Source organism: Carassius gibelio, chromosome B7, assembly GCF_023724105.1.
Source record: "Carassius gibelio isolate Cgi1373 ecotype wild population from Czech Republic chromosome B7, carGib1.2-hapl.c, whole genome shotgun sequence".
Classification (NCBI taxonomy): Eukaryota; Metazoa; Chordata; class Actinopteri; order Cypriniformes; family Cyprinidae; genus Carassius; species Carassius gibelio.
The window spans coordinates 11,747,508-11,770,424 of record NC_068402.1 but is presented as its reverse complement, the minus strand read 5'-3'; the positions used below and the strand labels follow the sequence as shown (position 1 = coordinate 11,770,424).

Here is a 22,917-nt window from a genome sequence, read left to right as displayed (position 1 = left end):
TTTACCGAGCTAGTGCATTTTTGCATGAGATATGTTATCATAATTAAACGTGATAATATAAGACTTCTGATATGTGTTCTAAGACAACACGCGAGGGCGCTGCACTTTTATCTAATCACACCATCCTTTAAAATTATATCACTAATGAGAACTAAAAAGGAACATACTGTAGAACCAAAAAATACAGAGGACGTCAAGCAAGAGCAAGAGTTCAGGAAATAATTTGTTTTATATAGGATAATGAATGCATTTCTGTGGCCTTGTTTTGCATTCCACGTCTGAAGAGTTCACCGTTTAGTAGACGTCTCGCACCAAGCTGCTGTTGTGCCAGACTCAATATCATTTCCACATTATAACATTACGTGTAAAATTTCAACAGAAACTATGAACAAAGTGCCATAACAGATCCTCTTTATTGCATGATTGTTTTTCTTTTTTTTTTTACACAATGGAAAGTATGTGTTACATATACAAATGATAATGCAAAAAAAAAAAATAAAGAGTCCATAAAACACATTAATCATACTGTCCAACTGATAAAAGCACTTTTGAATACTTGTGACTACTGTATCACCATACTTGTGGTTAAGCTGCCAGAAAAAAGAAAAAAAATACCAATCATGACCACCTAAAAGTTTATTAATCTCAACTTATGAACGTTTTTTGCCTTGTTTAACATTATCAATGGTATTGGGATTTCTTTTAGCATGAAGACCTAAAACGCTTTCATCAAAGAAACCGATTTGGAGCTGTTCTAGCAACTACAGCGGAGTTTGAGGCAACAGTTTCAGTAAAATGTGACCTTTCAGGTTCTGACTATTCATTGGAAAGCTGCTTTGATGTGACAACTGAGTGAATGAGAAGTTTGGTAATGTTAGGACTGTGACTGGGAGGCTCCGCGATCATCATCGTCTGGTGGACAGTCAACAAAGTCAGCCAGCATAGAAGCCATTGCCTCATCTATCTGTAAAAGAGATTGAGCAAGAGGAGAGAGTCAGTTAGAGAGAATGCTCTGAATAAGCAACATATTGTTCATATGCTATTACCAGAATAAACATTATAAGTAAAGAAGTTAACAAGAATACACTGTGTACAAAAGACATTACAAACCACTGAACTGTTTAATTAACTAATCCAAACTGATGCCAGAAGCTACTTCATGCACATGCTGATGTAATGTGAATCCTTGCTGTTGTACATACCACATGCATGTTCATGCATTACGGTGTCAGTAACAATCATCATTATTTAAGGAAATACGATTACTTGGAAAGGGTGACATTTAACAGTCATCACGGAGATCGCTGACATTTACAGTAATGCTGAGAACACAACATTGGTTTCTCACTGGTTTCTCAGTGTACTAAGATAAACAAAAAACACATTACCATTCAAAAGATTGGGGTCTGTAAGAATTATTTTTTTTAAATAAGTCTCTTGTGCTCATTTATGCTATTTTATTTGATCAAAAACATTAATACTGTGAAATACTATCGTTTCAAAATTCTTTATTCTATTTTATCAATTTGTAGTGTAATTTATTTTTGTGATAGCAAAGCTACCATTTTTTAGCAGCCATCACTCAGGGCTTCATTGCCAGAAATATCAGCAGATTCTAATAAGCTAATTTGGGGCTTGAGTATTTTTTTTTTATCAATCCGAGCCTGTGTGGCTATGGGCGATTTATTCGGAGAATTCAGGAATAATCACCAGGGCTAGACATTACTCAGTTACCTTTTTCTTTTCGGTTCCTTGCTCAGAAGACTCTCCCTCCTCGCGATCCTCCATTTTCCTCTTTGTGCCCCTTGCTTCTGTATCGTCTCCCTGTTCACTGCTTTCTTTCTCTCCCTCTTCTTCTTCCGTCTCCTCTGCACTCTGTAACACCTCTTGCTCGGACGTGGATGGTGCACTCTGCACATTGGTTGTGTCTTCGGGCTTTAATTCTGGTTCTTGCTTTTGAACTTCGTCTTCTACAGTCAATTCCTGACCCTGTTGTGACGGCCCAGCATCTTCCGCAGGATCTTCTGGTCTTGCCACTTCCTGCTCACATGTTTTCACTTCAGGTTCAACTACCTCCACTCTGGTGTTCTCTTCAGGGCCTTCTGCATCTCCACTGATTACAAGACTCTCTATTTGATCCTTGTCAACCACAGGTTCATTTCTCTCAACTGCTCCAATGTTCTCAATTTCCTCCAAGGTCCCCTTGTCCTTGATTCTTTCATCTGCATAGACACTCCTCACACCCTCCATCTCCTCGATCCCTGGTTCTACTTCTCGCTCTCTCTCCATGCAGAACATTTCCATCCCTTGCTGCTCTGACTCGATCATGACCTCTGCCTCCCCTTCGCCCATCATCGCTCTGTCATTGTCTCCCTCCAACGGCTGGATCTCCTCACTTCCCTCTTCTTCCTCATCCTCTTCGTCATCAAAGTCATCAAACTCATCCTCACAGTACTCTTCATCAATTAAGTCACTGCCTTCCTCTTCCTCCTCGTCATCCTCCAGGCCCTCCTCCTCCTCTTCCTCCTCTCCTAATTCATCTTCCTCCTCCAGCTCCTCTTCCTCCTCTTCCTCATCATCTGAGCTGTTGATGTTGATGACATTCTGGTCCACCTCATTTGCTGGGGGCTGCGGCTGGAGCTGACGGCTGGTCTGAGCAATCTGGTTTTGAAGCTGCATCTGTAAAGACATGCCCAGCGTAGGTGGCTGCCCACCTGGAGAAGTCTGCATCAACATCTGCTGAAGTTGCGGACCACCCGTCATTGAGTCTGCAAGTCCGGCAGGTGATGCTGAGAGTGAAGCTGTAGTTGAGTTCAGAGGCGGCACCAGAGACACAAGCTGGGCTGTCTGGCTCGGTCCAGGGAAAGAGTTAATGTTATTGGCGTTTGCTGGTAGAATCTGGAGGGGAATGGAGGTGGGCAGCTCATTAGGTAGCGAAGTGTCAACCGATCCTACCTCACCCACTATAGGGGCAGAAGGCTGCAGGCCACCTATGGCAGGAACTGCTGACTGGGACAATGACTGTGCATTTACCACTCCATCTTGCATCTCCATCATCATACCCGCTGGCATGATTACCACGCTATCATCAGAATCGCTCTCCAAAGAGATCTCTACATCTTCCGGTTCTTCTTTGTCGTAGCGGACAAAAACTTGTCGTTGACCTTCAGGGGCTCCAAGACCTGCCAGTTCACCCGGTTGGGCTGGAGAGAGCAGTAGGTCACCTGGAATGGCCGTAGAGCCTGCTGGGGTCGGAAGACCTGGAGGAACCAAAGGTAGATGGTTCTCCAAAGAACCAAGCAGGGTAGCGGGACCTAAGCCCATGGGATGTCTGGCAGGGAAAGGCCCTGTTGCAGGACCACCAAGGAGGGTAGGGATGGACAGTGAGGAGTTTTGGCCAGAGGCAAGTACAGGGGCAGTTGGGGTTGATTTGAGAGTTAGAGGGGTGAGAGGGAGAGAGATTGAAGGTGTGCGAGGATGAATAAGGGTGTTGCATATAGTCAGAGCTTCAGCACAGAATGACGATACCTGTAGGGAAACACCAAGAAACTGCCGATAGTCACATTATGTGAGGGGAGTACAAATTTGACTATGCCAACACATAATGAAAGAGACAATTTCACCATTGTTCAACAGGGTGACAGTAATTAAATTCAAATTAAAAAAATACCTTATGGCCAATTGCAAAGATTGAAAAGTAGTTGTGATCGAGAAAACGATTATGGAATTCAATTGGTCAAGACATGACCAGCTGATTTCGACAGGGGTTATGACTCTAAAGTTTTAACCATCGCCACAGAGAATGTCAAATCGATAGATAGGAAACAATTGTGTATTATATGGACAAGAAAAAGAAACAAAAACATACTTTTTTCAATATACCTTCCTAAAAATAAAAAAGGTTTGGAATGACATGAGGTTAAATAAAAGACACAAGTTTCCTTTTTTGGCTAAATTAAGAAATGTGATAGCTGTGTGATGAACCACAGACAGATACAACTCTATGCCAGGGACACGCTCAATTTACAGTTTCTATTCTAGTGATAAAATAGGCTAAATTTAGCTTTTGGAGACAATAAAAGAACCAGTTTGCTAGGTGTAACGTTCCTTTTAATTTCTCAATACTTTCCTTTACACTTTTGTAAACATGAATCACTGTCTCCAGTTACAGTCTCCTGCGTCATCTGAAGCACACATCCAGTACACCACCCAAAATGTGCTTTCACATTGAAAGCGAACAACCACATAAGAGCGAATACAAATGTCAAAATGAATGTCTGTCTACGTCAATCACTGTATACTGACATTTTTTTTTATGTTTGTACATTCAGACAGGTTGGGTGCCATTAAATTGTTTAAACTAGAATGTATAATAACAAAGACTAGATTTTGGTACACTGATTTCACAAATCACTGGGTGTAAACGTATGAAGACATATATAGGCATAAGTCTATTTGAAGTTGTCTGACATACCATAAGAAATACTTGGAACTTGGATTGTTAATATTAATGTCTAATATTAAAACATTCAAAGTTCTATACATTTAAGTTAATGTATTAAAGATAAGCAAATTAGTGAGCGACAGAATATTTATAAGTTACCAAATCCAGTAAAATTTTTCATATTAGTTCATAGTTAAACCTAATTATAAAGTGGCACTGAAATGCCCTTTTAAGTGTCAACACATCTCTTATTACCACATGCAATTATTTAACTCTTGGGCCTTTTGCAGTGCTTCTGCTTTTTCAACACTTTCTGGTCGTCAAACTGAACATTCATTTTATAATGTGTTATTTTTCTGGATCATCTGATTGAGTTTGATGGGAACTGACTTCATATATCTATGAAAACTGAGAGATCAATTGAAAAAGTGACTTGGGCAAAGAAAATTTTGAGAAAAGGTTTTAGTCAGGGATGTTCACTCACCATGATGTTGCGATCTCGCCGACCGTGACTGAAGGCAGACACTGCGCAGGAGAGGGGAGGAGGCCAGCGGGGAGAGGGCACCAGCACAAGTGCCAGTAAGAGGCGGTAGAGCTCTCGGCGAGGAGAGGGGCTGCCATACTGGCCACTGACAGCACCTACCTCCAGCAGACAGTGAGACTGCTGCTGCAGACGCACACACAGAGGCACCACCAGGTCTTGGATCCTCTAACAAGGGAGAGCAACATGAAACACAACTTTCCATACTTGTAACATAAAAAAAAAAAAAAGTAAAAACATGAACAGACCTTATGCAGATCTTCTTTCAACAAAGTTCCACTGGTCAATATTATCTGTCTTAATGCTGTAAAGGAATCATCCATCATCAGTAAGTGCATTCCGCTAGTAAAATTTTAAAATCACTGATCTTAACTGAATGCTCACCCCGAAGAGCAGCGACACACGTGTCTTGATTGGCTAGCACATCTCCTTTCCTCTGTAGTGATATACCATCTCCCATTCCCAATCCTTTCGAACGACGAGGACCTGACTTGCCAGCAGAACCAATCAGATCATTCATGGACTGTGACTGTTGTCCGGAACGAAGCTAAACAACAAATGAAAGAACCATTGGAGAAAGAAATGGAAAATTTATTGAATTCATTTTCATCAAAAAGTGGTCTTAAAAACGAGATGACAATGCACAAAGTGTCCATGTGATACGTTTGGAGTCAGTTTCACACTCTTACCAAGGCTGCATTCATTTGATCAAAAGAACAGTAAAAAAAAAAAATAACATTACAATTTTAAATAGTTTGTCAATTGTAATATATAGTGAAATGCAATTTGTTTCTATGATAACAAATCTGAACAATCAGCAGCCATTACTCCAGTATTCAGTGTCACATGATCCTTCAAAAATTATTCTAATATGCTGATTTGATGCTCCAAAAATGTCATAATATTAACAGTGTTGAAAACAACTGTGCTGCTTAATTTAGTTTAGAAACTGCGAGGCAATTCAGTGATGATGATTTAAGAAAAAAAAAAGATGGAAATTTTACTGTCAATTGATTAATTTAGTGCATTCTGGCAGAATATAAATATTCAGTTCTTCAGATTAAACACCCATCTTCCCCAGGAGAAGCTCATCTCTAATTTTATTGCCCAAGATGTTTGTGTTTCAAACACCCTTAAACCTACCTTGACTGCTTCTGATGCTGGTGTGATGTCACCCATCAAATGAGTGAAAAGTAATTCTGTGTGAGAGGGGCTTGCCTGAAGCAGAGAGGCACCTCCTACTCTTACCCACAGTTCAATGGTACGGTACACAGTCACTCGCACTGAACTGTTGGTAAAACAGAACATATCGTCAAAAGGTTGGACACTTAGCTAAAATAACTAAGCGAGCATACTTTGTGTTTTATTCACAACAGCGGTGTGTTACTATGTCACAATGAAACGTAATTAAGTGTTCAAAGGAAAAGTATTTCAGAAATGCTAATAAAAGTTAATCATGTCTGACCACCAATGGTCAGAGTGGCCAAGATTATTGTTAATACAAAGCACAAAAAGGATCAGATTTAATTATTCAGTCCCAGTAATACCTGTATGCTCTTTGCTGGCCCAGACTGGCCTCAGGTAGAGGTGTCCATGCAGACAGAGATTGTGAGAAAAGCCTTGTGAGCACACTGCTATACTGGATCAGTCCACCACCCACACTGTACCACACACACACACACACACACACACACACAAAAAAGCCATTACAACTGATCAGCTACTTTTGTAAATTTAATCAGCAACCACCAACATACATTAATTCTTTAATCAAAAATTAAGTAGTCACACAATTAATGTTATATAATATTAAATACATGAAAGTTGTGTTGTTGGAACTCCTCCATGATTTACTGAGGATGTGGATTTGTTGACTTAAAAGGGCAATTTTTTTTCAGGCCCTGTGCTGTACACTATTTGTGAAAAATAGCTGGCAATGGTGTGTGTACCTACTTAACCATATTTTGCAGAAAAAAAAATGTTTTTCAAAATGGCAAATAAAATGCAGAAAGCTTATATATATATAAAAACCCAGGGCTTGGAATTTCCCCATTGAGACAGCTGAGAAAATGTGTGTGTGTGTGTCTGCTTACGCCTTGATGAGAGCAGAGAGAAGCTCTAGAGTGTCGTTGTGTACAGAGGGTAAAACCATCAGCCTCAGACAGCCCTCTCCTGTTGGACTCTGAAACAAACTCCTTCAGTTAGTGTCCAACATTAAGCAAATTCAATGAATAATTTATGAACAGTGACTTTTCGTTTTAACATCATTAATGTGCATGTAAACATAAAGAGAGTTAAAGCCTTACGATGCTCTTTGTGTTGACTGCCAGGGCTCGACACACGAAATTGAGAACATGCTGAACAGGTAGACGGACTGAAGATGCAGGATCAGCACTGTGACAGGGAAATACAGGTGCACCTCAAATCATTTGAATGTCATGGAAAAGTTCTTTATTTTTTGTAATTTAACTTAAAAAAAGCAAACTTTCTTATAATCTACATTCATTGAATACAAACTGAAATATTTCAAGAGTTTTTGGTTTCAATTCTGATGGTTATGACTTACAGCTTAGGAAAATGTAAAATATAGTATCTCAAAAAATGTGAATATTTTCTCAAAGATCAATCAAAAACAACAGAAATGTTCAAGATCTCCAAAACAGGTTTAGTTATACAACTCAATACTTGGTTGGGGCTCCTTTTGCATGAATTACTATTTCAATGCGGCGTGGCATTGAGGCGTTTAGCCTGTGGCACTGCTGAGGCGTTACTGGAACTCAGGTTTCTTTGATAGCAGCCTTCAGCTCCTCTGTAGATTCTCCCCACAGATTCTCTGTGAGGTTCAGGTCAGGTGAGTTGACTGACAGATCAAGCACAGTAATATCATGGTCATCAAACCACTCGAAAGTGGTTTTGGCTCTGTGGGCAGGTGCTAAAGTCATGCTGCAAAATGAAATCAGCATCTCAAAGCTTGTCAGCAGATGGAACAATACAGAGCTCCAAAATCTCCTGGTGGATGGCTGCATTGCCTTTGGACTTGATAAAACACAATGGATCAACATCATGGCTTGGCTCTAGAAATGTGACAGCTGTAGCCCTTTTCCTGAAGACGTCTGAGTGTGGTGACTTGATGCGCTGACTATGGCTTCAGTCCACTCCTTGTGAAGCACTCCCAAGTTCTTGAATCAGCTTTTCCAGACAATCTTCCCAAGGCTGATGATCATCTTCTGGACAACTGTCAAGTAAGTGGTCTTTCCCATAAGTGGGGTTGCATGTTCTAAACTAGCCCAAGAGGTACACAGTATTTAAACTCAAAATGAATACTGAATTGTTTTTCCCTAAGCTGTAAGTCATAACTATCAAAATTCAAAAAAAAAAAAAAAACTTTTGAAATATTTTAGTTAGGGGTGGTGTTGGCACCAGTGTGTCCCTGAGCAAGACACTTATCCCCTAGTTGCTACAGAGGCGTGCAACCTCTGACATATATATATATATAGCAATTGTAAGTCGCTTTGGATAAAAGCTTCAGCTAAATGTACATGTAATGTAATTCAGTTTGTGTGCAATGAATCGAGAATATAAGAAAGACCTTTTCCATGATATTCACATTTTTTGAGATTCACCTGTACATCTCACTAATATGGCCCAATGTCTCAAATGTTCATAAAAATTTAACTAAGCTCAACAGAACGGAAAAAGCAGCTATACAAATACCAAGAATTAAGCCACATAACATCAGTAATACCTAAGAGTGTGTTTAATAGCCAGACAAATGGCCTTGTAACGATGATGGAGCTGAAGGATCAGAAGGGGATCTACGTCATCCAGGGGAGGGAAAGGCAGTTCAATACCAGGACCCTCATATTGCACTGTTCCTTCTGCAACAGTGACGTCACAAAAAAATGACAAGAAATTAACAAATGTTTCTCTCAGTACAACACAAATACCCAGAACACACCCCATACCTGTTTCTGCACCCTGGTACAGCTGTCCCAGCATGCCGTTGGCCGATGCTAGAAGGCAGTGCAGCTGATTGGTCCAGCCCTCAGCCCTGCGCCCTCCTCCCCCTCTTTCCAACACCCCGCCGAGACAGGGCAATCGGCCATAACATTCACAAGCCACCTTACAATGAATAAAAATGAGAATTACAATGCAGAAATTTTGATTAAGTTGTTTTGAGCTATTAGCTACACACATTATTATTTAATTCCACAAGCAGATGTAACTAACCTCTTGCACTTTAGGATTATCCGAATCCATCTTAGACAGGAAATATGCTCCAAGCTTTTCCTGTAAAGGACAATGATTAGATTATTCCAATACAAAGTAACTGGAAAAAAAAGTATCATTAATGGTTATTGGTTATACTGACCCTCAGAGATCCGCAGGCCCGTGGGTAGTAGATCATACATGCCATCATTCCTTTCATAGCAACTAGGTGGCACTATGACAAAAAATAAACAAAACAAAACAAAAAACCACTTATTTTGATGCTGTGTGGCAAAATAAATTAAAATTTTCCCAGTTTAATAAACAATATAAAATACTGTTTAAAGGTTTGTGGTCAGTAAGGTTTATTTTTAATTAAAGTTGCACTTATTTGATGAAACATGCGATAAAATGTGGTCAAAATATTACTACAAATTAAAATAACGGTTTTCTATTTTGAAATGTAATTTACTCCTGTGATGGCAAAGCTGGGTTTACATCAGCCACTGCTCCAGACGACAGTGCCCCATGATCTTTCAGAAATCATTGCAATATACTAACTTAATTTTCAAGAAATACTTATTATTAACAATATGGAAAACAGTTGGGTTGCTTAAAATCTTCGTGAAAACATGACAGAATTGTTCTGGATAATTTAATGAATGCAGTTTTTTTTATTTTACTTTTTACATTTTTATAAAAACAAAAAACAAAAAAAACATTTGTTTCATGCATGTTCTTTTTTTATTATTCAGCGACAGCAGAGAAAGTATTGACCCCAAACCTTTCAGTTGTATGTATGTATATACATACAACTGAATATATATATATGAGGACAACACTTTCCACAAGTAAACATGCTCAGCTTTAACGAAGAAATACCCAATGACATAACAGTACAAAATTAATTTGATTCAGGGCTACAGTTTAACTGATTTAAATCTAAATGTGAAATGGAAACACAGGCATTTTTACCTCAGATTTGAGACTGAGCAGGGAGGTCAGGATGCCCAGGATGGAGTTGAGTCCCACCTCCCTGGCCAGCTCTGGCAGCTGGGATGAATACTGCAACAGGTCCTGCAGCACACTCACAGCAAGCTGCACGGTGGGGAGAGGGGCCTGCGACTGTGTGTTTGAGAACAACAGCAGATACATTACTAAATCTTACAGAACTGGATAAAATCAGGAAAGACCTATCAAGTGGATCCAGGCAAGAGAACAGAAAGCAAATTTCTGATTCTGAAGACATCTCTCACCTGAATGACCTGCTGCAGAGTTCGCAGCCATGAAAGGCAATGCTGCTGGAAGACTTCACTCGAACTGTCCTTCACCAGCACAGACAGGAGGCAGAGACCTTCGAACCTGAAACACACATCATCACGTCCACATAAAGTCAAGAGGAAAAAGTAGCGACAGATCCTTTTTTTTTCATATTTGGTGTACTTCGGAGTGAAAGGGATTATCGAAAAAGAAAACTTGAATCTAATCATCGGTTGATTGGGTGGAGGAAGATCTGAATAATAGCTTGCAGTTGGTTGTAATAAAAAGATGCAAATCATTTTAAGGCAGCAGTGTTTTTTTTCTGAAACTTCTGGTCTAATATATTATGTATGTATGCATGTGGAATATGAATAATTAGATTTTTATATATTTTTATCTGTTCTATTCTCTATCAAGGATTATGTACCACCTTTGGTTTTGATCCTGAAACATAAAGAAAGTGACACTGGGTAACAATCCATTTCCTTGTTGAAATAATGCTTGTTCTAATAAAACTTTTGGACATAAGGCAGCAGTAACATCTAGAACTCAGAGAAAAGTGTGAAATAAAGAATAAATTAAGAGTTTTTTTAAGACTAAGAGCATTGATAGGATTTGGCAATGCAAGAAATGTATTTAAATGTTTTATGAAAAATGCAATGACAAGGGCTGGAAAGATATGGTTGAAAAATAAGAAGATTTGAGTTTTCTGACAGCTCACCTGGTCTTACTGGACCCGAGCCGTGCATTACTGATGCCCACCAGACCACCCACAGCTCCCGTGCTCTGAAAAACCATTCAAACCAGTGTCACTAACAAAAACAGACAGACGAACATCTCCTCAGTATGCTTTCAAATTAAACACAGAGCCGTTATAGGAGAAGAGAAGACTACGTTACATATGAAACCGTGAACTTAACTACCAGCTCAGTTACCACAGAAACGAGCACACTGGTCATTAGACATATCATTAAATCATAATTACGTTTCGTATTGATATAGACATTGTATACACTGCAAACTAAGAAAGTCACATAACGTTAACCATAAAGCTTCCATTTAAACCAAGGAAGCGCGCACACTAACTCGCGTCGCACGTTAACACAAGACCTCGGCCCTACCTGAGCCCCGACCACTCCATGCTCACGGTAGTTTGCTAGAAGCGCAGGTAGATATTCAGGTCTATCCTCCTTTAGGACAGACACCAGTCCTTCTGTTAAGCGCGTTATGTTGGGGCCATGCAGCCAAACCGCTGAAGCCATCTTAGCGCCCTGTATGACGCAAAAATCCCGCGACGAGTGTAGCTCGGTTGACGTCAACACGTAGCGTCAGTTTCTAATCTAATAAAATACCGTAGATATGTGTAGACAAACCTTGAGTAATTTTGGTATTTAAAAAAAATAGTTTATGTTAAATGTTAAAATATCTCCATTGATTTAAAATTATGTCATTTTAGTCAATAAAATGTTGTTTATACATTGTAACTTGTTTTTTGTTTTGTTTTTTTTTGAGCAGGAAGCAAATTACCAGACTCAGGTTTGGACACAGTAATGCTTTTTATGATCTAAAAAACCTTGTGATCTTACGTTAATTACTTAGAACTGACAAATATAAATTATATCTAAGTATAAACGTCTTTACAAAATTAAACCTTAAAGTTCTTAAAATTTTTGGCAGTCAGTTTTAATGATTGTATTATTTAGTACAAAATAGTAAGAATGAAGAAATAAGTAGATGTTTCCCAACCTTTGGATGGTAGTGTATCTTTTATTTATTCCTTATCAATATTAGCTGTGAGAAGTAGCTTAAAAATATTTATTAAGACACTTAAATGCTTAGATCCAACTGAATCTGCAATCAAAACAGGCTCCATTGAGATAACAAAAGTTTTACATTAAGATGATGGCATAAGAACGTGTCATTACAACAGTACAGCATTCCCAAACCTTTCAGTCACCTCAAGAACGCATGCAGTTTTCTGGCAAAGCACTCAATATTAGACAGACAATAAACTCATCTATTGTAAATAGCCTCCCTCCCACTCGAGTTAAGGCATTATTTTTTTTAGAGGAAGGTGAATAAATGTGCATATAGCAACCAATAGATAATTTAATATAATGAAATACTCTCTTGCAATGATTAGATCTCAATGATCAATGTCAAAGCATGTTATTGCAGCTGGTTTAGAACTAGGTCAACCTATTGCAGTTTTTTTTTTCTTTTTCTTTTCTGAAGGAAATCCGAAGATTTCAGATCTGCCATCATAACTCCACATAATGTGTTTAGTCATATATAATTTTTATAAACTATTCACAATTTTCTTAACAAAATCATTAAGAATATAATTAATAAAAATCAGAGCATTACCCATTATTGGTTTAGACATATGTCATTGAATAGAGAGGTGTCATCTGTAAAAATCTGGGGGCTATACTATTACTATTATTATAAATGAGTAAAAATAGACACTTGGGTGTCAGTCTGCATGAAATAATGCAGTACATTATGTGAATCACTGGATTGTAGACACTGGCAAACTGAATTAATCAATCGGCTGCTGGTCTGGGGAAGAAAGTAGTCCACAATTCAAAATCACCAACTTGACATTCTCCTTTGATGTTTACTGGACAGGCAGACTCTTGAGAATATTTTGCTAAAGAAAAATGAATCTTAAGGTTTTATGGTTTGATTGATCGGGTTCATCATCATAAAAAAATAATTTTGAATATAAAATAAAATATATCCTGTCACAGTTCTGTATTATAATATAGGATTAGGAAACGCATCATGACTGACTTTGATTGTTTACATCCCTGTGTTATGAAGTACTAGAATGTATAGGATAGTGGGTAGCAGAACAGTTACCTGCGCAGCTGGGTTTTTATGATTCTGCACTGATGACTCCAAACTGTACATAAAACAATTATACAGCAATTATACATCAGAAAAGGACCAAGCAAGACAGACACAACCTCATCTTCAACTCAAGGGCACATGAAAGCTGAAATCTAAGCAAGTATGCACGTTGGCAGGGTTGTATGGGTGCTTTAAAGCAATCCTTTATTTTAGAGATAGCTTTTTGTCCTTCAATGGGAGCTCTACTTTTTTCACTGCAAAATGTTACTTCCTTGTACATATTGTAACATAAGTAAATTTGCCATTGTTCAGTAGTAAACTATGCAGAATGTCATAGGAAAGGGCTGATCCTGGGAGAACAAGAGTAAAAAGTCAAATTTCCTGGAAATCATGCTATAAACGTGATTTTAAAATAACCATCATCAAAATATTTCTGGCAGTCCAATGGTTACATCAACAGTTTCTGTGAACTAAAACATGGAATGAGCATGAGATTTTCAACCCAACTGAGCTTAACTTACAAGCAACATTATAAATCATCACATTTTGGCAAATAAAGTTTGGCAGGCACAAATAATGAGGAATTATGTTGTGTGTGTGTGGCACATACTGAGCTTGTCCCTGTCCTCTTGTTTAATCTTCAAGCTAACTTCGCACTGAAGACTTGTTGCAGTGTTCACATAATCTACAACTCAACATGTGGAATAAATGCAAAAATGTACAATAAGAAACCAGATGCTTGTGTCCCGACATGTATTGCCAACTACTTTTCCACTAAAAAAAATGCCACGTCCTTAATTATTTGAGTATTGCGTGCACATTAAGTGCACAGAAAACTGTTACTACATATTTTTTATGATATGTATACATTTTACATAACTATAACATAAAAGCTGCTAAGCAAGTATGGATGGATCAGATTACAGGTATAGGAAAGTGGAATAAAATTAACACCAAACTCAAGTTCCCTATGGTGTTTGTGAACAGTGTATGCACTGTACAATGAAATAACATAGAACATATACCATAATTACATAGCTATTAATCCCCACTTTATATATAAGTGGGAATATGATGACAAGAAATAAAGGAAAGGAAACGAAAAAAGGTAAAGAAAGAATTAAAAAATATATTCACCCCTGAATCAATGGACCCTTTTGCCCACCAACAATACATTGATGTTTAGAAGACCCATCAGTTTCTCCCTCCATTTCCTCAGTCTTTATATCCAACAACTAAGCATCATAGTGAAGTGGTTCATATGACCAGAGAAACAGGAGGTCAGTTAAAAGACCACATCACCGATGCTAAAATGGTGTGAAAAGGAGGCCAAAAGACAAAGAAAGAGTTAAGAAAAGAAAGAAAGAGGCTCTGAAATATCAGTAAGTGCTCCACTCTATCAGATGGGCCCAGTGGAGCAGAGGTATGAGAGTACTGGCAGGTTGACACCCCACCCCTGTCACCCGGTTACAACCTCCACACCGTGTCGTGTGTGTGTGTGTGTGTGTGTGTGTGTGTGTGTGTGGAAGGGCCATTAGCAGAAGTGATCATCCTCTTCGTCTTTCATTCCCTTCAGCCTGAGCCTCGCAAAGTCCTCAAACACAAAGTCATCATCCTGTGAGAAATTACTAAAAGACAAAAAGAAACGAGAGTTATGTTACACAAACACACGAAAGCATGAGTCTGTGAACGAAACACACGGCCAACTCACTTTGTTTCAAACTCTATGAGGTTGGCATCCACAGGGACATCTGTCTCTGGCACAGCTGTGGTGGATAGGGATTAGAAAAAAAATGAAAAAACTAGTTCCAAAGTTGAATCAAAACTACACCTACATTGTCAAAACTCATTGTTCATGCTGAAAAAACGCTCATAAAAATGCAGTCATATTAAGATGATGATATTATCTTCTGAGCGAAATCTGACCCTCAATAGACAGCAAAGCAACTACCATTTTCAAGACTCAGAAACATAGTAAGGACATTGTTAAAATAGTCCATGTGACATCAGTGTTTTAATTTTATGAAGCTATGCAAATCCTTTTTGTGCACATAGAAAACAAAAATAACAAGTTTATTTGATTCTTCTCTTTAATGTCAGTCTTCGACGTGTGTTTACGAGAGTATCATGGCACAAGAGAAGAACAGAAGAACGGAAGTGTGCACAGAAGAGAAGAAACTGTCGAATTAACTGTTTTCTTTGCACACAAAAAAGTATTCTCATGGCTTCATAACATTAATGTTGGACCACTGATGTAACAGACTATATTAGCAATAGCCGCATTTCCAATGTCAAGCCAAAAGCAGGCATGCCAGTGCATGCCATGGCCAGTTCCGGTGCTTAATCATGTCCCATCGGTGTTTCCTCGGGGCCAACGGCCCAGGATTTTTGGCCCGCGAAAAAAACCTTGGGCCAAAGTGGGCCAGCTGGGGCTGGAGAAGTGGTTATGAACAAAGGTGGAGTTTCTCCGCATCTGGAGAGCGTCAGTGCCACGGATCATTTCAGAAAGGTTAACAGCTATAACACCAGCAATAAAAACTTTTGAAATAATTTTAGTTCAAAACTCACTTTTGATCTAAGTCAGCAGCAAGTGTTTGAAATTATTTGATCCGATGTGGATTATAATCACCGTACAAGGCAGAAATATTTATAAGCGATGCACAAGACATGGTAAATACGATGTTAGACATCAGTTTCTTATTCTTTATCAGAATCATGTATTTATTAAATAAAACATTTTATCTTTCATGAATTTCGTTCAACATACTAGGCTATGTAATAAAAATATGTTTTTCTGTTCAGGTTTTTCATAAAAATATAGAAATTATAATTCTTTCTAAATGTGATGCATACTGTCACTACAAATAAACAGAAACCGAATTAATTAATTTAATTTATTATTGTAAAACATTGATGCTTTCAAATCTTTAACAAGGCAAGCAAACAAACATCATGTTCAGTTTGTGATCGCGCTAGTTCCAGTGCCTTATTTCTTATTCGTTTTCTGATAACATCTCTTTGATGGTGAAATGACATTGACATGACATTGTTCCTGAGAGGCGTGTAAAGGGCGTGTTTTAGTGAAGTGCTACGAAGCTTCTGGGCCAATGGTGGAAACGCAGCGTGATTTTGGCCTCAATGCTACAGGTCCGAGGCTATTAGCCCCGCTTGGACCATTTACAGCACTGGGCCGACAGTGGAAAAGCAGCTAATGTCCTTCTAATGTCCACTACTTATCTGAGCCTTGACTGTGTCAGTTGCTGTATATGGAGGGTCAGAGAGTTCTAGGATTTCATCAAAAAGTTGTGTTCCAAAGATGGATGAAGATCTTACAGGTTGGAACCAAATTTCATTTTAGGGTGAACTATCTCTTTAAGAAATATCAGACATTTATATACACATAACACGCCTGCAGACATAATGAGATAAACACGAGCTGTTACCTGACTGTGGTCTAGAGTTGGGCTGTTCGGAGGGCTTAGGGTGCATCAAGACAAAAGGCAGCTCCACAGGTACATCACTAACAAAACACAAAGAAGTGTTTGGATTCAGTGTTAGGATATTCTGTACAAATATAAAAAAGTCTGAGGAATTTCTGTGTCCAATGACATACTCACCCTCCACGAGACACCACAAGCTTCACTTTAACTCTGTAGGACACCAAGATCCCCAGGACCTCCTTATTGGACACATCCTTCACTCTGTAAGCACAGGCAAACACATGCTGAACATACAGAGCAATTTCAAAAAGCAACGCAGCTGTTTGAGAGGTTCTGCTGGAGGGTTTATGGACATATGAGTTGAGTTAACTTTATAAGCACTAGAAACACAACAGCAAGCAAGAAGCAGCATGTGATGCACTGTCAGCTGAAGGCCACTTACATGGTGCTGGAGGCCAAATTGGTGTCTTCGTGTTTTAGCTGTCCATCCAGAGCCAGACCCCTCTTCTCTCGGTTACTGCTCAGTGTGGGGGTGAGGGTGTACACCTTACAGAACGTGGAGCTGGGGGACACCTGGTCACTGTACATGGCCAAAACAAAACAGAGTGAGTCTTGTGCTCTATGCATATCAGAAAAATAAGCACTGACCATATTGTAAAGATTATTATGATTAATCTTCAGTACTAGAAAAAGTTTAAAAAAGGTTATATATGGTTAAAATTGTGGCTAAATGCATTTGGGTAATAAGGGGTGAAAGGGAGGTAAAATAGTTCTATAATAAGTTGGAAAACTACTGAAAACTACTCTTTTTAATAACTGAAATATGGCTGAAAAAAAAGAAGAAAATAATGGTTGAATGGTTAAAAATAAAATAAATAATAAAAAATAAAGCTAAATAGAAATACAAAAAAACGAACTAAAATTAAATAAAAATGTATACAGTACATAATTAAAACTACAATAGGGCAGCAAAACGATTAATTGCATCCAAAATAAAAAGTTATGTTTACATACTATGTGTGTGTGGACTGTGTATATTTATTATGCATATATAAATACACACACATGTATATATTTTGAAAAATATTTGTGTGTGTGTGTGTTTGTGCGTGTGTATGTATGTGTGTATGTATGTATGTATGTATGTATGTATGTATATATATATATATATATATATATATATATATTCACACTTGTATATAATTTATATTTTATATAAATATTAATATTTTATATATAAATCGAACATATTTTTCCTTAATTATATACTCATACATAATAAATATACACTATATACACATGCATGGTGTGTAAACAAATTTATTTAAACAAATTAATTTTAATGCAATGACTATCGATTAATCATTCTGCAGCACTAAACCTATAATAATACTAATGCGACAATCACAAAAAAAAACAACTGAAACTTTGATTTCCATTTACATTCCATCTACTTCTTCTACAGTACATATTAGTTTATTATTGCAGGTAACCCCTAGGGGGTGCTATGGGGTCTGTGGAAGAAAAATAACAGTCTAAATGGGCCTCTACAGCTGGCTTTTCACAATGAAATAATTAGATTTGTGGTTCTGTGGCATCAAAACATAAAAAAAATCCCTACTGTAATTGATGGTAGCTTATCTAGAACGAATAAAACAACATTAACAATCGCATAATAAGTTTCTGCTTCCCATATAAGGGCTGCCAAGTGAACATGCAAAATGACTGACAAGCTCCTCAAAGTCTTCCGATAGACTAAATAAAAGATTCTCATCATAGCTTGCTGTTTACAGAGCCTATAGCTGTCAGACATATGTGGCATTTAAGGACACCTTATTAAGTCATCACTTTGGATGAGTTCAGGAAAGACGCACTGTAAAATGTAGTTTATGGGGACATAAAAAAATGCCTTATGATTAGAGATGACCCCTGACTATGTAAGCGCTTTGAGTGTCTAGAAAAGCGCTATATAAATGTACGGAATTATTATGAGGAGAATATATGGTGAAAAAAGACAGCAGAAAAATATGAAAAGAGATATACAGTATACATGGGTATTCTACCCATACATGATTTGTTTTTCCTGAGAGGAAGTTACAAAAGCTGAATAAAGGGAAACCACCTGGGTCATTCAAGCTGGAAGCTAAACTAAGCAGCTGACCTCAAAAAACAGTTCTGGACAAGACAAAAAGCAGAAAGGACAGCTACAGTCCTTATTTTTGGTGGCCTTGTCTCATGAAGATGATGGAAGAAGGGGTCCAACAGGGACATGAGCCATAATGAACGGCTAGATACGTGACTCACCGTGATGAATGTCGGCCCACAGACTTGCTGTAGGTGTCATGGGAGTAAAGAACCACATCTGTAACCTGTAGCACTGAGAGAGAACAGTCTTCGTCGTTCTATCAGCACTAAAAAATCACTGACTATGTGGCGAAGGTAGACCACCAAGGGGCTGTCAGCAGAGGGACGAAGGGATCGAGGTATTTGGTGTCACGTCAAGGGATGCAATTATTAAAAGCCGGAATGAACACTACGGAAAGGTTGAGAAGGTCACAGAGCGATCCAACTTTAAGCTATTAACAAGGGTTGAGAAGGTGCAAAGCTTTTTAACAAAGTTTCCACGGGACGGTTGGTTTCGCGAGCATGGATTAAGCAGGGATAGGTCACCCAAAATGTAAAAATCTGTAATGATTTACTCATTCTAATGAGTTTCCAAACCTGTATGACTTTCTGTCATCCTTTGAACACAAAAGACATTGCTGGTAACCAGTTTTGGTTCCCCTTGATGTCGGTTAGATTTTTTGGCCATACAAAAAGAGGAAATTGGAAATCAGTCATTCTTCAAAATATCTTCTTTTGTGTTCCACAGAAGAAAGTCACGGAGGTTTGTAATGACAAGAGGGTGAGAAAATAATGGCATTTTTCATATTTGGGTGGACTGTCCCTTTAAATGGTATATCTATTCTGACCATACATAAACCTTTGTGAGATGTGTATTAAACACACTCCTACTTCACAGCAACAAAGGCTGAGCAAGAAGAGATGACTGAGGTCAAATGAGAAGCAGGACCCTTTAAGGTCCCCCATTATGGGTTATGAAAGGTTTATATTTTGGTTTTGGGAGTCCCTAACAACAGGCTGACATGCATGCAATGTCAAAAACACTTTCATAGTCTTATAATATGCATTTATTTTTTACCTTATTTGCTCAACGACTACCAAACGATTCGTTTAACGATTAAGTTTCCCAAACCTGCTGTGATTGGTCTGATTAGTCTCATTTTCATGTCATCATGCCTGTAATGCCTGATAAGCAGCGTTTGTGAGCGCAGTGCTGTTTTGTGTACAGCATTAACAGGGAGACAGCCATTTTTGCTGCTCCAAAAGCGGCACCTAGTGGCAAAGAAGGAATTTGCACTTTCATTCAGACCAATGTGAAAAGACCAACAAGTGGGCAGCAATATGCTAATATTTCATGTTGGCGTAAACATCTAACGGCTTGGGATTCGTTTTAAAAATGACTTGTTTCACTGATTCAGAGTCAACTCTTTCTTTTGAGAGACAATAACTTCTGGATATACACGGTCCACTTTCAGATTTAAAACTTTGAAGGAGTTTTAATTCACTCAAAAATCCATAATAGGGGCACATTAAACAGAACAGGAGAGGGGGAGAGGATAAAACAGAAGAGATGATGGAGGACTGAATATGAGGGAGGTGAAGATAGGGACAGAGTAGAGAGAGATGGAGAATTTGGGACAGAGGGCTACTCACTCTGCTTCTACCTGAGCCACAGGACATTTGTACTGTGCGGTGCTGAACAAACAGATATCGGCATACTGTCGCACTGTGGGGAGAGAGCAGTGATACACAGCGGGGTTACCAGGGTCGGAAGGGAGCTTACACAAACCAAACACACAATTAAATCACAGGCGGGACAGCTGACATTCACACGAAACTACACATGGGCACATGAGACGACCTAAAGGGCAAACTTTAAAAAAGAATATCCTAAACAAAAACACATTATAAAATCACAAACTTGTTCACAGTTTTGTAAGCACTGCTTCCGTCAAGTCAACATGGCATCAAAATTAAATACACTACAGTTCAAAAGTTTGAGGTCACTTAATGTACACTTTGCTGATTAAAATGTGCATTAAATTCACCAAAAGTGACAGTAAAGATGTAAAATTTACAAAAGATTATTATTTTAAATAAATGCTGTTATTTTTGAAATTTCTAATATTAAGAGAAATGTATTAAGCAGCATAACTGTTTTCAACATTGATCATAATTAAATGTTTCTTGTGCACCAAATCAGCATATCAGAATGATTTCTGGAAGAAATCCAGAACCATCACAGGAATAAATTGGAAACTAAAACATTAAAATAGAAAGGTGTTCTTTTAAATTATGATAACATTTATTAATATTACTGTATTTATCATCAAATGAAAGCATGAGAGTCTTAGTAAAAAATCTTGCAGACCTCAAACGTTTGAACAGAAGTGTACCTGTCTGTGATATATTATTTTCATTTTCAGTAAAAAAAAAATAGTAAATATGAATCGATATTAAACATCCAGTTCACTCAGAAATGTCACATTCCAGAAGTAAATTAGGTTATGAGCAACATTTAACGTTGACTTTTGAGACACAGACTACAACCACAGCGCAGCAAAAGCAGTATGACAGTGCAAACAAACCTGGGAGCTACCAAGATATTATACAATTCTTTCACAGATGAATCACGAAAAAGTGAAGTAAACAACATTTATCTGCAGTAAACATCTGTGAGTGCACTAAATAAAGACGCAGGACAAAAGCAACAGGAAAGAGGAAAGGATTTAAGCTATGTTAGCGATACTAAATGCATCTCTAAAACAAAGCACTCAGAGAAAAACATTCATTGTAGGTTGTAAAGCACTGCAGTATTTACTGAAAATACATGTTTGGGGAAGGAAATGAAATGTTCATCTCACCAGAGATTTTAACTCGTTTAACTGTTTTGGTGGAGTTGTTGGTGACATGGACGTTGACACTGATAGGTTCACCATGGTAGTACAGCTGAAAAGAAGGAAATCCAATACTTGATGCGTTTTTATTTGCTTACATTGCACATTTGTTACACAATTATTTTGCAAACGTAAACTACATAAAAAAATTAAACTGAAAGAAAGCAATTTCAGTAGCAGCTGAGTAAAAAGACATCAGAACTTGATACTTCAATAAATTCTAAGCAGAGGGCAATAGAGGAAGTTTGCCTGTGGCTAGATGTATGTTCAGACCTCTTTATCTAGCGAGGCTTCGAGGTGAAGAGAGCGGTCAGACATAAGGAAGCAGCGTGTGGTCTCCACCATTGGCTGTGGACCAGGCTTCTCTGGAGCGTACTGCACCTTACGAATGACCAACCGCACAGAGTTCCTGTTAAGAAGAGGACAGTTAGACACAACTTCTGTTGTACTGACATCACAAAGAAACATAATGCTTCGCCAATGGAGTAAAGCTTGGGGCCTGATTGATGTTCTGGAGTTGTTGATGTTTTTGATTTTTCAGTGTACTATAATGATATATTATTTCTTATTATCAACGCTGAAAACTGTTGTGCTGCTTAAAATTTATGTGGACATCAAAAAGATTTTTTTCAGGACACTTGTTTTCTCTTTACATGTTTTCAAATGGAAATCTTTTAAAACAAGGTCTTTACTGCCACAAAAGAATAAAAAAAAAACTTTATTGAAACTTTTTAATAATTTAATGCATCCTTTCTGAAAAAAAAAAGGATGATTTCTTTAAAAATAAATTAATAAATATTTCGGACTCTTGACTTTTGAATGGTAGTCTATACAACCTGAACGATATTTGGGAAATGGACTCAAACATCAATGCACCGGTTAATATTGCCGATATATTGTACCTGATAAGTAAACAGGTCACTGAATGAGAATAAACAGTCAAAAAGAAAAGAACCTCACAAGGAGCGTCACTTTACCGTTTGTGAGTCTTCTCATCCACAGTTTTAGCACAGAACGCCCTGACCTCAAAGTCAACACCACATGCCTAGAAGTCAAAATGCAGGGATAAATGACCACAGAGACTAAAGAAAAGATGTTTTAAATAATTTGTACACGCAAGCAGCTTAGGGATATGTTGGTCAATTA

General features: G+C 38.0%; 2 protein-coding genes across 4 annotated transcripts in view; both read right to left on the bottom strand.

The window, feature by feature from the left end:
• Positions 1-394: 394 nt before the first annotated feature.
• Positions 395-13,452, bottom strand: pelp1 (proline, glutamate and leucine rich protein 1). 2 transcript variants are annotated; one of them, XM_052562209.1, is made up of 17 exons: positions 13,320-13,452; positions 11,176-11,240; positions 10,451-10,556; positions 10,170-10,319; positions 9,358-9,429; positions 9,216-9,275; positions 8,951-9,107; positions 8,731-8,863; positions 7,292-7,379; positions 7,079-7,167; positions 6,533-6,646; positions 6,129-6,273; positions 5,370-5,532; positions 5,234-5,289; positions 4,929-5,153; positions 1,735-3,528; positions 395-964 (listed from the first exon to the last, which is right to left on the bottom strand). In XM_052562209.1, exons 1-17 carry the CDS (start codon positions 13,368-13,370, stop codon positions 875-877), a joined length of 3,558 nt encoding a protein of 1,185 aa, XP_052418169.1. In that variant the 5' UTR covers positions 13,371-13,452; the 3' UTR covers positions 395-874. The 2 variants fall into 2 exon arrangements, with proteins under 2 accessions (XP_052418169.1, XP_052418168.1); XM_052562208.1 differs by lacking the exon at positions 13,320-13,452 and adding an exon at positions 11,576-11,768.
• Positions 13,453-13,488: 36 nt separating this feature from the next.
• Positions 13,489-22,917, bottom strand: part of arrb2b (arrestin, beta 2b) — a 34,933-nt gene continuing 25,504 nt past the window's right edge. For both annotated transcript variants that reach the window (XM_052562210.1, XM_052562211.1), the window contains exons 7-15: positions 22,749-22,816; positions 22,045-22,180; positions 21,739-21,823; positions 20,528-20,600; positions 17,193-17,330; positions 16,928-17,011; positions 16,754-16,830; positions 15,022-15,076; positions 13,489-14,938 (exon numbers count right to left, since the gene is read on the bottom strand). In XM_052562210.1, coding sequence (XP_052418170.1) covers positions 14,845-14,938; positions 15,022-15,076; positions 16,754-16,830; positions 16,928-17,011; positions 17,193-17,330; positions 20,528-20,600; positions 21,739-21,823; positions 22,045-22,180; positions 22,749-22,816 — 810 coding nt within the window. In that variant the 3' untranslated portion in view covers positions 13,489-14,844. The remainder of the gene's footprint in view (positions 14,939-15,021; positions 15,077-16,753; positions 16,831-16,927; positions 17,012-17,192; positions 17,331-20,527; positions 20,601-21,738; positions 21,824-22,044; positions 22,181-22,748; positions 22,817-22,917) is intronic.

What these genes read in the sequence shown, in the direction of transcription:
- pelp1 (XM_052562208.1), bottom strand. Translation starts at nt 11,716, where the DNA reads ATGGCTTCAGCGGTTTGGCTGCATGGCCCCAACATAACGCGCTTAACA. An exon ending in CTCGGGTCCAGTAAGACCAG is followed by an intron (nt 10,557 to 11,175) that starts GTGAGCTGTCAG and finishes TGTGTGTTTCAG; the next exon opens with GTTCGAAGGTCTCTGCCTCC. An exon ending in GGCCAGCAAAGAGCATACAG is followed by an intron (nt 6,274 to 6,532) that starts GTATTACTGGGA and finishes TTTTACCAACAG; the next exon opens with TTCAGTGCGAGTGACTGTGT.